Below are 13,866 nucleotides of genomic sequence, written 5' to 3'. Positions count from 1 at the left end.
TGAGCTCTGGAGGAGTATAAAAATTATATCTAATATATTTATGATAAGAATTTGCACAGCTTGTAGCACAAAGTTATAGGCTATTTTTCACAAATAAAATAAACATGAATTAATAAAAGACCACAACATGAATTAATAACATATCACAACTACAACTTACTATTAGGTTTCACTAGAAACAACATTAAAGGCAAATACAACATTCTAAATTTCAAAAATGCAAAAAAAATAGTCGATATAAAACAAACAGAGATACAAGTGTCTCTTGTGCAAATAAGAATCGACTGGTTGAAATGATACCTGCCCAAGTGACGCTGGGATGGTCAGGGCGTAAACAAATGCATGGCCCCCACACCTTCACACCGAGCACTCGGAGTGCTGGGCCCTGCAAGTGCTGACTCCCTGCTTCTCAGCAAAGTCCTCTGACAGAGATGTCTTCATCCCACTGTGACAAAAGGAGAGAAAGGTTCAGAGTAATGGTGCCAGGGCCCAATGTCACAAAGGACTAAGGGGGTAGGGACTCAGCTCCACCTCCAGCCTGGACAGAAGTTGGTCTTGAGAACCACCGGCTTCCCTGGCTCTGTGGCAAGAGTGGAGGTGTCTCCCTCCACTTGGGGAGCACAGTAGAAGGGGCTATACCATCCCTATAACATTCCCTAAGTAGCAAGGTGGACAAATTACATCCCCACCTCGCTTCATGTCTCCACATTTCAGCCAGAATAGCCCTTCCTTTCCCTCTCAAGAATGGGGCCCATAATTAAAGATGCAAAGTGATCTTTCTTTCCGGTAGGAAGTAAGAATTATTGATAAACAAAGGGAATTTGAGACTATCCCACAAAGGACAACCACCGTTTACAGATCTTCCCTTTTCTGAGTACCGTTGTCTATACCAAGAATCAGTGCAACTGTGCATGTCTTTCTTCAACTGAGTTTGGTTTCCCATTGTTTTGTTTCTGGAGAAAGTTCAGATCAGCATACAGTGGCAGGTTAACTCCTATTAGTCTACTCTATTTAATGCGTTGTGAGTAATATAATTAGCTCATTAGCATAAATATAACTATTTATAATATGTATTCATTGTATAGGAATACAGAAAAATACAGAAATATACAAAGAAAAACTTCTTATCTAGGTAAATGTTTCTTTTATTAATAACCACTAACATCTATTCATTTCCTTCCAATATTGTTTTGTACATCTGTTTACCCAAGCACACATACACACACCACTAACAGCATAAATACATGAAAGTTACATTCTATCTTTAAATCTAATTTATTTTCTTGTACTCTTAAACTCCCTTTGACCTATTTTTTTAATGGCTTCTTAATGCTTTGCTTTTTGGAACGTCAGTGACTTTTACAGTCTCTTTCTTATTTCTGAGTATTTTGGATTTTCTTTTCCTCATTTTAAATAAATTACAAGTCAGTTAATTTAGGATAGACTCTGCAAAACAGAATACTAAGTCAAAGCACACAAGTGTGAAAGCGCCTGACATACACTGGTAATAAACAGTCTTTTGAAGACTTTTAAACAAGTCTCATTCATAAAACCTTTATTTTAGCAGTTTTTTTATAATTAAGCTGAATCTCTTGCTTTTACCTTGTTTTCTTGATTATAATAATATATACACATTTCAAATGTTTACATAAATATGAGCCTGGGGAAAGCCCACAAGTAGACACACATTATGGGATTGTTTAGTATTAGGAAATTCTTTCTTTCATTAAGAAATGCAAATGGCATTTTGTTTGCAAGCAGAGCTCCCTGTCCCCCACCCTCCTCTATAGTATTGCGGCTGAAAGACTTGTGTACCGCTCTGCCAAGCGGCTGCCATCAGAATGCCGTGCACTTTGAATCTGAGAGTCTTGGATTCATTTACTGATGGTCTCATGCTCAGGCTAGGATAGAACCAAAGAAAAAGAGTCATCAAAACGTATATGGGTCTGAGACATAGAATTCACCTCCTCCTTCAGCAGCAACACAGCTGGTCTGGGCTGCCACAAACATGTTTATATAAAATGGTGGAGAACGAAAGTTTTCACTGACTATCATTATGGCTAAGGAACACAGCATCATTCAGATTTCCATAGTGTCTCACGGCCACAGGAAAAGCTGAAATGCCTGAACTTTTTTTGGTATATATTTTCCCTTCTCTACTGACAAATTAAGTGTAATAGACTAAGATGTAGTCTTGTGGACAACTAGCATCTTTCAGACTATGAGCATTTTAATCTTGGCCCCAAGTTGAGAATGCATATAAAAGATGCCTGTATGTTTGTATAAAACAGTGAATGATAAGGAAAAAAACAGGACAACGTTGGAAATAATAATTTCCACAAGTAGAGATAAAAGCCACGTAGTCATAAACCAGAACCAAATGTAAATAGTTATCACCACTGAGTTTTTCACCTCATTTGCACCAGTTTAGCTGGTTACACAACTGTAATGAAATATGAAAATCACTAGATCTGAGATGTACAAAAGCAGCAGCTTAGCAAACTTCCAATTTTCTATTTTAAATGACAGTTTAGTTTGACAGTTCAAAGTATAAAAGCTAAATGAGGCAAAGAATAATAAATGATGTCCTACACCTTTCAATATCTGATATAAGAGGTGGCCAAATTCTATTTGTACAATGTTTATCTAAAGAGCATAACAAAAGCTGGGTGCGGTGGTACATGCCTGAAATCCCAGCACTTGGGAGACTGAGGCAGGAGGATAGCTCAGAGTTCCAGGCCAGCCTGATCTACATAGCAAGTTCAAAACCAGCCTGAACTACATAGCCAGACCCTGTCTCAAATAAATAATAAAAACAAATAAACATGACAAAAGACAGGAAGGAAAAAGAAAGGAAAGGATAAAAAAGGGAAAGGAAGGGAAAATTTAGATAAATGAATGCTTTCAATTAGTCCCCCCTAATATATTATAAACAAGGTAACACAACAAATGGCTCAGAAGCCATTTACCCTGGAGCATGGGGGGTGGGTAGGTTAATAAAACAGTGCTCCTGAAGGAAAGACCAGAAATGGACCTCTATTTAATAAATTAATTTATGCACTCCTGAGTCCTCATACAAGTTAAGCAGCACAGAATATCACAGCAGGCAAAGAACAACAGATCTTGAACCCTGCTGTGTTTGCTCAAGAAGGCAAGTGAGCTTTCCTAACAGGAAGCAAAACATGAGGCCGGGTGATTGAGCAGGGATCCTCTTGCCAGACTGTGCAGCCCTGAACGCACAACTTGCTGTTCCAAACAGGATTAGGGATGTGGTTTGCTTTAACCACGGTTTTGAGAAAAATGTTTATGCCTCCTCGGAATTCTCAGGCTAATATTAGCTAATCCCATCCTAGGAAAGACACAGAGCACCTAGGAAATGGTCAGGAAAGCCTCTTTGCAAATTCCAAGGTTGGGTGAATGCAGCAGAAAGTGGAGGGAAGTGTACCAGTGCCTGAACAAGGTAGCCATGTAGCTGGCCAGATGTGGAATATCCCAAGGGCATCCTCGACTAAACACTCAAGGCTCACTCTTCACTGTTAAATCTATACCGATTACATTAACCTCACAGGGAACGGTTGAGGTGTAGTTCCTACAGGCAGAAACTTTTTGAATAAAAATGAATTGTTTCGTTCAATAATCTGACAGCCAAACATAGATGCACAAATGGGTTTGTGTCTTTCTGCTATGTTACCTTTGTAAGATGAAATTCCCGCCTTATTTTTGTAGAAATCAAAAACTATCATGTAAGAGATAAAAAGGAAAAACTCTCACAGGGACTCTTCTTCCTTGAACTCAAAGTCAATCAAACACACACACACACACACACACACACACACACACACACACACAACAAATACATCCATTTCTATGGAAAGAATGGATTGTGGTTACTAGAAGGCATCAGGCCTGAACGCTGCATGGGTTTTAGCCAAGAATTCAGGATGCTGTCTCCATTATTTAGTGAGAATTTTTGACATCCATCAGCTACATCTGCACTATCACCTCCAATGTGATATCAAGGTTTCAAAATTATAGAGCCTAAGAGTTACCTTGAAGGTGCTTATGAATTATTGGAAAAACACTTTCTTGGGGGCAAACTACTTTTCACATAATTATTGTGAAGGTGTAGCTGAGAAGCTTTAGAAGGTCCCGAAAATCCTAGAATCATGGAAACTGTAATAGTTCTAGACAGCAGTTATGAATGTCTGCTACACATAAGATGGAAATGGGACATTTTTAGTTGTAGATCAGCCAACAGATTAAAAAGCCTGTTTACAGATATAAATATTTAAGATATTTATAGAGAAAACAGTTGCAAATGATAGAAAGACATTACAACAAAAACAGCATAAATGCAGACGCCATATGGTCCAATGTATGTGCTCATGACCTCATGCAAAAAGCAGGCCAAAGACATAGCTGTTGGGGATGCCTTCCTTTTACCCGCAGAACAAAAACTTGGCTTTAAAAGGAACTCATTAGAATCGTGTCCACAGATGGCTGCAATCTATGGGTAATGTCAAAAGAATTGGGGGGGGGGAATTCTCCAAACAATTGTCGCTGAAACCTTTGCTTTTTAAGGGTTTCAAAACCAATTTCCATTTCTTTCTGACTCCAGGGATCAGGTACTGTCAGATAACGCACGTTTCCTAGTGAAATAAAAAGGAGCCTTGTATCCCAGATGGGATCTTCTGTCATCTCTTGATTATTTCTTAGATTTGAGTCAGGAGCCTGGACACTGGGCAGGGGTCTGAGACCACCATCTCCTACATGATCTGCTCTCCTAATCTGCTCTGGAACACCAGGGGCCAACCCACGGCAAATGGGCATTGGAACTTTACATTTTGTGAGTGTCTCACAGATGTTCTAGGCTAGAGAAATAATTTCCATGACAAAGGTGGAAATGTAGGCTATCATTCTAGTTAAATATAAAATGAATCCAAAACTCAGAGAAGTTGCATAATTTGTTCATGGTCAAGAATGGATGAAGACTAGGAAGGAACCCACTACATGCCTTCACTAGCCAAGCAAGATAGGATATTTGAGGGAAACTGAGGCTTGGAAGAATCTCATCCTTCTAGTAAAAGCATCTACATGTGTCACACTGGGGAGAGGGAGGGAAGGAGAAAAGTAGGGATGTGGACACATCACTAGATACAGGCTTCGGCCATGTGGAAGGATGCTTTCAACCTGCCGACCTCACTTCTCATGCTACTCATCCTTCAGTCCAGAGACCCACAGCTTACACTGCTTCTCCAGAACTGGAGTACACAGAAACTAGTCCCAAAGAGTTGAGTTTCACATAGCACTTTTAATATTTTTTAAAGACACATGCCATCTCTATTTCAATAGAAAAAGATGATTTTCAGGCTAAGGAAAGAAGGCATAGCTAGTCCTTCAGAACAAGCCCTGGAATTATCTAACCTCTTTTGGAGACAGCGAAATCACAAAGGCACCAGCTAAGAAATCTTCTTGATTTAGGACTTTACAGTGACAGTCTCCATTTCACAGGGCATGTCATGTGCAGCAGTACATGATGGCAGAAGAAACGAATGCAATGAGGTAAGTGCCATTCAGCCCTGCAGCCCAGCAACACGTGTCCTGGTACTTGCCATGTTCTGTCTTGGTTTATTTTGTTTAAAAATTCCATGGCCAATAGCACCTGCAATTCATGAAGAATCTTCTACAACAGGAACACTTTTGTATAAGGATCAGTGGGAATTTGATGGATAAATGCCAGTAAATTAACATGGGTCCATCTTTGAGCAATGAATTTGTTGAGTCCCTTTACAAAAACAAACAAACAAAAAAAAACCCCTTTCAAATATGGCAATTAAGAAGGCATGTCCTATCAAAGACATTGAGTCTTGTAAACAATCTGGATTTCTGGCCATATCTTTACCATGGAATCTGTTGCTATCTCGAATACTTTCAAGTTCTAATGAAGTGTTCAGTCCTTTAGTGATGGTACTGAAGTATAATCAAACATTACCACAAGCCAAGTCACACACTAGCACGTCCTGCTTTGTTTAAATACCTCCAATATATTTGAGTAATTGTGTAATGGTTCTAGGCCCCTGGTTGTCCATATGGTCTGAACAGACTGTCTTTCATACAGCAGTTGTGCTATCTGTCCCAAAGAGAAGGAACCAAATCATCACTGCTCTGGAATAGAAAACTGGAGAAAAGCTGCTTATGATTCAGAGTGTGCCACAGCTTAAGTCTTGAGATGAAACGAGCCCACTTCTGACCCCCAGAAACTGTGTGCCCTTCAGGAGGTTTGTTTGTGTTTATCAAATATGTGAGAACAATAGTGAGCATCGTGGGATGCCTCTTTCTTAACCATAACTGTCCTTAGGATACAATGACCATGACACATGGGACAACAAAGCAAAGCCATCACTGCAATCATGTGGAGTCCTTGTGGACAAAATTCATTCCAGATGGTGGGACCAGATTACTTCTGGTAGACAGTGAGGACCAGTGAAAGGGTCTGGCAATTGGCAAAAACTCCACTCTAATTCTCTCTGGATTAAAAAGGTGATGAGATATGCACAGGAGCTGCTGGCTTGGTAAGAAGTGAAATCCAGTGTGGAGGTCTCAGAGATCTGGCTAAAAAGCCCAGAATTTAAACCTGGTCACTAGACCTTACTTACTGTTTACCCTGTCTCCCTGAGAGACTATTCCAGGAAAGGCTTGGAATTTGATGTCCAGAGGAACACTCCAAACTTACTCTTCATCTATTATTTCAGAATTCTTAGGAGAAAAGTTGGGCATGGACTTGACTTTGAGTCACTGGCTGTGAAAAGATACTTTGGTGGGACTCCTGTGCAGGGGGGCAGTGGACACTGAGTGTGTGGGTCTCTGTATTCCTGCCCGACTTCAGGTTTCTGAAGTTGTAAGGAGAAAACCATTTCACTGGTCACAGACAGTGTGAAGTGCACAACACCATGGAAACATGCATGACTTGTGAGTTCTGGGAATGACTGGATGTGACAGAAAAGAGTTTACCTTTTGAGCCTGAGGGAGCTGAAAAACAAGGGAAAACAAACAGAAAGAAAAGAAAAAAATCAATCATCATATAGAAGTCAAGGTTAACTGTAACACTTCATTTTGCAGCATTAGCAAGTGCAAAAACCAAAATGAAGAGAAAAAAAAATGAAATAAAATTAAACACAAGTAATTTTTCCAAGTAAAGCTATAGTGATGATTATTTGATCTGCTCTCTGAATTGCTGGTTATCAACAGATTGTGAGTTTCCCAACAGGTGCTATGGGAATCACACGCTTTGTGCCTTTTGGTGACCTCCTATAAAGCTGAAGGCCCTCAAGATCTTTTGTCCAGTGGCTCACAGAAAAAGATCTATGCCTCAACTCCTGCTTCCTCCTGGACAGCAGTGTTCAGCCAGGGGACAGCTGTCTAGGGGTATCTGAGGTTGTCCTAACTAGGGGTGTAGGGAAAGGAAAAGAGAGTTATTGGCCTCTCCTGGGTAGAGGCCAGGAGTGCTGCAAAACATTCCACTGTGCATGGGACATCTCCATGACAAAGAATTACCCAGCACATATGTCAGTGGTGCTGAGGCTGGAAATCCTGCTGTACATAAAGGCAAGATTCTGTTTTTAAAGTCAATTCTCCATGCTTTGCAACACATTAACTATTTCCTTTATTGGTGGTTAAAGGAGCCTGAACAGAGATTTGTGCCTATAATAAAGTAAAGCTGATATTGTAAAAAAAAAGAAAAGATAATCAATCCATAAAATAAAAAATAACCGCTTTCCCAATGTATATACAAGAAACTGAAATTAATACGTATGTAGAAAAGACGAACATTCATGAGATATATTTGTCCATTCGGCTCTGCTGAGATATTAGGTCGCTATGTTGTGACTGCCGTTATACATGCCATGCTTTGGAAAGCATTTTTCTAATCTAGAAAAGAATTAGCCTTATCCATGGATTAAATTCCCAAACCAAGAATTACATAATTACAAAGACTTAACTTGTCAACACAGAGACTAGCATTTATCAAGGATGAACTAGTCATCCTTAATACTGTGTGTAGATCCTTTGTTTATATTATCCCATTAAATCATAGCAACTCATGTGAGGTACTTCCATGTCACAGATAAAAAATAGCACTTAAAGTAATTATATGATGTCCCATAGGTAATAAATTGTAGTTCTGAATTGTCTGACCTTAGAATGTACAAATTCAACTTAACTCACATGAATAGAAACCCCAACCACTTGAGAATTGTTGCTAAAGACTATTTTTCCTTCTTTGTTTAGATATTATAAAATTAGAAGTACTAAAAGATACAAGATAACTAAATCAGATATCTCAGGGTCCCCGTTAGAAAGTTCTGTCTTCCCATCCTTGGTCCTTGGGAAGAGCATCACCTCTCACCTGCACCAAGATCAGCGCCCCTGCAAACCTGCCCAGCTCCTTGCCCTGGGACAATAAAGGGGTAAACTAAAGAAAGAAAATGTCTTGAATTTCAGAGGCATTTCCAAAGTGCCACTGAGAGTGTCCTTGAAACACAGATTCTGACCTTAAATCTCCACTTCTGACAGTTCCCTCCCAAAGTGGTCTTCCCGTTTCAGAAGACAGGGAAGTAAACGTATTTTTGTGATTTTTTTTTTCTTCTCCTAGTTACGGCTACAAATATTCATAAAGGAAGTTCACAAATTTCTCCAGGGCTTTGTGGGAGTTCAAGAAAAATGTATCAAAAGGGGAAAAACTGAGCCTACAATGAGGAATCACTTAGAGAAAAGTTTCTGAAATATTAAACATCTCTTACACAACACAACATAAACCTTGGATGCAGGAACACTGTGGCATGAAAAATGCATGTTTCCTTAGGAAAACATTTGTGTCAAGACACGGTTATGTCATATGAACCACACAGGGGGCCATGACAATTACAGATGTCTGATAAATTACAGAATAAATACCAAAATTAAATTCCCTACCAACTGTCAGACTCCACAGGCCTCAGATAGCACAGTCTCTGTCTCTGTGTCTCTGTTTCTGTCTGTCTGACTCTCTCTATCTTTTCTTCCCTCTCTCCCTCTTTCCCTCCCTCCTCCCTGTCTTCCTCTTTCTCCCCTCCTCACTCCCTCTCTCTCTCTCCCCCTCCCTCCCTCCCTCTCTCTCAAGTTTTATCTTGGTTAAGCAGGAAACAAGACACCAAAAGACTCACCCATTAAAGCACATGAGAAGAAATCCTGGGAAGGAAAATGAAAGACTAGGCCTTGTGGTGATGTCCTCAGTTTAAGACTAGCCTCAAACTCCCCACAAAACATGTATTTTCCCCAAGAAGTCACTCATGATAACAAAGAGGAACTTTTCTATTGGAGCTTTGAAATCATGTAAATTATAGCTTACGATGTCCTAAACAGGTTGGTCCTGGAGAAGGAGCCTCAGAATAGAATATAACAAATTTAGAGCAGATCGTCTGCAGCCACAGATGCTACTGCTTGGAAGTCAGTTCTTTTGCCACAACATGCATCTAACCTCCATGTGTGCAGAGCCCTGAACCGGAAGCCAGACTAGCCAGACACAGGGCCCCTTGCCCTCACTTGGCCAGGGTTAGAGTCCTGGGGCAACGGCCTCTAACTTTTGGCCAGGGTGCACCTATGAAGATGAAGGGTGGGTGAGGGCCTGTGGCTGGTCACATCTTAGATGACCCATGCGTTTTGACTCAGAACCGACTCTGCTTAGTGATGGCTGTCTGTAGGCAGTGTCAGGGATCCCAAAGCCTGCCTGAGTCTCACTGGAAAGAATACTACAGCCAGTCAGCACCACTTGTTAAGAAACGAGACGGCAAAACATAGCTCTGGACATGAACTCTCAAAATCCTATTTCATTTTTCTTTGAAGTTCAGAAAACATCTGTAATTGCCACATAGTTTATTTGTGTAATGTCTCTGTCCCCTGCCACACCACAAACTCTATGACAGCAGAGAAGCTGCATGCCCCGCAGGTACATCTGACATGTTTGACTCTGAGACTGGTGCCCTCCTTGCTAGCCAGGGACCTTATGACTAAGGTCCAGCCAGGGCTGACACCAAGGAAAGGTAAATGGAGTAACTATCTTGAATTTGTAGCAGGCCATGCCCCTCCAATGCTATAACCCACACTCGCTGCTTGCAGCAAACACTCTTCTGGGACCGAAGTGTGTCTCTCAGACTTCCATCTGCCAGCCATAGGCCTCTGGGTGTGTAAGATTCTCACTGACTCACAGAGGTGTGCACACAGCCTGTCTGAGGACTTCCCATCCCCACAGGGACTGAGCTGAGGTGACTGCTCTTTCCACAGAGTAGAGACATTTTCTTCCAAGTTGCTTTGTCAGGCAATGGTCGACCAATGTTGCCTCTCTGGGTCCATTTCATTGACCCAAAGGTCTTAGTTCTTTTAAGCTGAAGGCCCTGAATTATATGATCCCACAAACAACTGTGTCTAGACATTTTTTCCAACCATTTTCCTGAAGATTGGTAAGTAGATAGCAGTTGTGGTTCGCTCAGAAACTCAGATGTGGATATACTTCAGAGGACACATCATTTTAAAACACAAAAGCCTGAGCCTGCGTCACACAGGAGAGAATAAAAGAGAGGAAAGGGATGGATAAAGGGAATAACAGTAACAGTCCTGCTTACTAAAGGCTCACCATAGGCCAGGAACGTGGCTCAATGCCAGCTGTAGCTCTTTCGGTCTGACAGTGCCTCTCGGGGTCAGTGAGTAACGTACTTCTCTGTTTAAGGCTCAGGAAATAGATGTTTAGGACGGCCAAGTGCATCATCAAGGTTGCAAGAAAGGGAATGCTCAAGATCAGGGTAAAAGTCAAGTCTCTGTCTTGTCCATATCTGCTCCGTCCCCAGGATCCTAAAGGATGTGGAGACCCTGAAGGCCATTCTCAGGGAGCGCCGCCCATCGCAGGAAGAGGCAGTGAGGAGCCCTGGTCTGGCTCCCTATGGGGAGTCTAAAAGGAGCACGCCATGCTTCTCAGCAGACAGTGTCTGATGCAGCATGACACCTCCCACTCCTCCCCAGCAGAGCACCCATGCCTGCTCCTGTCTCATTTTAAAACTCCTCCTCAAATTCCCGCCTGTTTGCCTGGAAAACATTTCCTTCTCCAGTCAGCTTTCACCGACCCAAAAAACCCTGACCCAACCTCTCAGGTCACAAACTCTCCTCCCGAGTTCTCCTAAAATAACCTCCCTTCCATTCATGGCACAGCTGCCGCCCGTTGCCGTACCACCATCTGTCCTTCTGTTTTGGCAACAGAAATCCAACTTTTACCCAGGCTCAGACAATTCACCCTATTAGAGATACATGTTGCTAAATGCGCTGTGGTCAACAAGATATGCGTGGATACGGTTTTATCAGTTCATGGGTCCATGTTCTTAAAAGGCTTCCTTCCATTCTGCTGCCAGAAAGGTAGACTTTACGGCTAGTACCCTAGAACTCTTTCTGGCCTCTGAGGAAACAGGATGGAAGCCAAGCACAGGATGCTGAGGACAGCAGTAACAGCAGTTATTCTGATTGCTGTGCTGATACCCAACCTTGGAAATGTCTTACCTATATGAACTTTTTGAAAACGTGTTAGTTTTATTAGGCAAATTGTACCATGACTCCAGTTTCGTAGGTGGTGAAACGCTAAGGTCTGGAGGCCAACAGCAGCAAAGCCAGGGTTTGAGAAGGTCAAAGGCTTGGCTACTGAGATCAGCTAAGAGCTGTTGGGAAAGGGGACCCCGGTGCTAGAGGAGAGACAGAGCCAGCCAGCAGCGTCTGTTTCTTGTTGGATTTGAGAATAGAGATAATAGACTGGATAATGATATGAGAGGAGCAATATCATGAGGTTTTTGGCCTTGCTAAATGCAAACATAAAACTGCCACTTACAGAGAGGGTGGCTGCGGAAAAAGTGTATTCAAAGAAAAACACCCAAAGTTCAGTTAGATCTACAACTGACAGAAGTTTAAAGTCCCTCTTAGGTTTGCTGGTGGGGCAGGGAGCTGGGCATATGGAGCTTGAGTACAGGGAGAAGGTCTGACTTGTTCATGGTCCATGTGGACAAGGAGGTCATCAAATGGGCAAACACAGGAAGAACGCTTGTCTCAGGACCAAACTGCGTGGCTGTCCAAAAGTCAGACGCCTGTGTGGTGGCAGAAGGCAGTGAAGAAGGGACAGGGAAGCAGTAGGACGTCCCATGTCAATGAGGTCCCGATGCTTGATAACAAAGGTGTTTCAGAAAGACACAGTTCCTGAGCAGGCTGGGAAGGTTTTTCTGCCAGCTCTTCTCTTTCACTGTATTTCTCTCTGATAACTGCACACAGAGCCACAGGGGTGAGCGAGGGAACATTCGTCCCTCTAGTTCAATGACATTGCAAAGTTGAGTGGACTCTTTCAAAAATAAAACTCCAATTAAAGATCTATTGATCAAAACAACACATTTCATCAGGAAATATGTAAAGATCAAGTGGGAAACAAAGCATTTTTCCTGCCAAATGTGTAATGCAAAAATAAAAAGCTGGGCCTACACATGTTTATCCATTTGTAGGACTGGCCCTCTGCCTTGAGCTTATGAATGAACGATAAATTCCTACTCACTGCAAAGGTTCCTCATGTTTGCCTTTGTTACTTATGGATGCCTATATTTATAATCTTTCATTCTTCTTCATGGAGCCAAGTGGCTAACGGTGCCAGCTCTTCGTGTAAGAGGAGAGCTATAGACTAGCTCAAAATGTAACTCGTGCCAAGGAAGAGACGCTCTCAGAGGAGCTGAGACTGGGCAGTGCCAAGCCACCACTGCTGTTCACCTGACCTCCCCACTTGCTCCTGCCCCCAATCGTTTCATTACACTGCATCTAGAATGATCTTAAAGTACCAGCCTGCCACTCTGCCAACCCACTCTCCCTACAGAATTCATTTGCTCTTTCTTTTGACTGGATGGTGCTCTGTCCCCCACCCATATGAGTCCTCATCAACAGATATGGGCTCTGATCACACCTTTTCTGATGGGAGTCCTCATCTGCACCGTGAGTGTCCTTCTCCATCAGTCTACTTATTCTGCATTATATGTACTGCATTGAAAAGCTTGCTGCTTACTTATCTCTATGTAAGGATTCAAGATACATCAAGGTGTGATATCTAACTACAGCACCAAGGACTGTGCCTGGTTCTGGGTAACAGTACAGTACATATCTGTCAGAGAGTGGCAGAGAAAAGGAAAGAGAGAAAAGGAAGAGATGACAAAAGATAAAGGGGAGGAGGAAAAAGGAAGAATGGAAGAAAAGGAAAGAAGGAAGGGAAGAAAACCTAAGGAAGGAAGGAGAAAGGGAGATGAGGTAAAAAGAACAGGAAGAAGGGAAGAAAGAAGCAAGCAGGGAGGAAGGAGGCCTTAGAGTCTTGCAAACCAGGTCTGTAGTACCTTTCCCAATACTAGCCAAGAGGCCATGGACAACAGTATGTCCTCTCTGGGCTCTGGACTTCACCTCTGTAGGATTACAGCAACGACACAATTTCATGGGATTAATGTGCAGACTAAATACAACTGGTTGATGTTTTTTACCCTGGATCTTGCAACCTGCAAAGTTCTCAGGGTTGACTAAAACTGAATAGTGTGTGAGAAGTGACAGTAATAACTCACCGTCTGGCATCCATGGAACTCCAGGGTGGTCTCCATTTCTTGAAACTGAATTGTGTAAAACAGTAGTAATGCCTGGATAAGGTCTATTAGATAGTGCGTGACTTAGACAGAACATAACTCTCTGTGGTCATTGTCCAACCTCCTTCTCTCCTAGTGTCCTCAAGCTCTGAGTCAGAGACCAAACCCCAGGAGGGGGGCAATGACCAGAACTCAGCAC

General features: G+C 42.1%; 1 protein-coding gene across 6 annotated transcripts in view; it reads right to left on the bottom strand.

Annotated features, from left to right (window-relative positions):
• Cacna2d3 (calcium voltage-gated channel auxiliary subunit alpha2delta 3) overlaps positions 1 to 13,866 on the bottom strand; it is an 839,385-nt gene that overhangs the window by 241,411 nt on the left and 584,108 nt on the right. For 5 of the 6 annotated variants that reach the window (XR_010050128.1, XM_063257292.1, XM_063257291.1 and 2 more), the window contains one exon: positions 7,012 to 7,029. The exons of the other annotated variant lie outside the window; for it this stretch is intronic. Coding sequence is in view for 4 of the 5 variants with exons in the window: in XM_063257292.1 (XP_063113362.1) it covers positions 7,012 to 7,029 (18 nt within the window). In the remaining variant the exon portion in view is untranslated. The remainder of the gene's footprint in view (positions 1 to 7,011; positions 7,030 to 13,866) is intronic. 6 annotated transcript variants of the gene reach the window in all.

Source organism: Cavia porcellus, unplaced genomic scaffold (genome assembly GCF_034190915.1).
Source record: "Cavia porcellus strain 051 isolate PalLab524CR breed Dunkin Hartley unplaced genomic scaffold, mCavPor4.1 scaffold_10, whole genome shotgun sequence".
Classification (NCBI taxonomy): domain Eukaryota; kingdom Metazoa; phylum Chordata; class Mammalia; order Rodentia; family Caviidae; genus Cavia; species Cavia porcellus.
The sequence above is the reverse complement of the archived record's forward strand: the minus strand, read 5'-3'. Positions and strand labels throughout refer to the sequence as shown.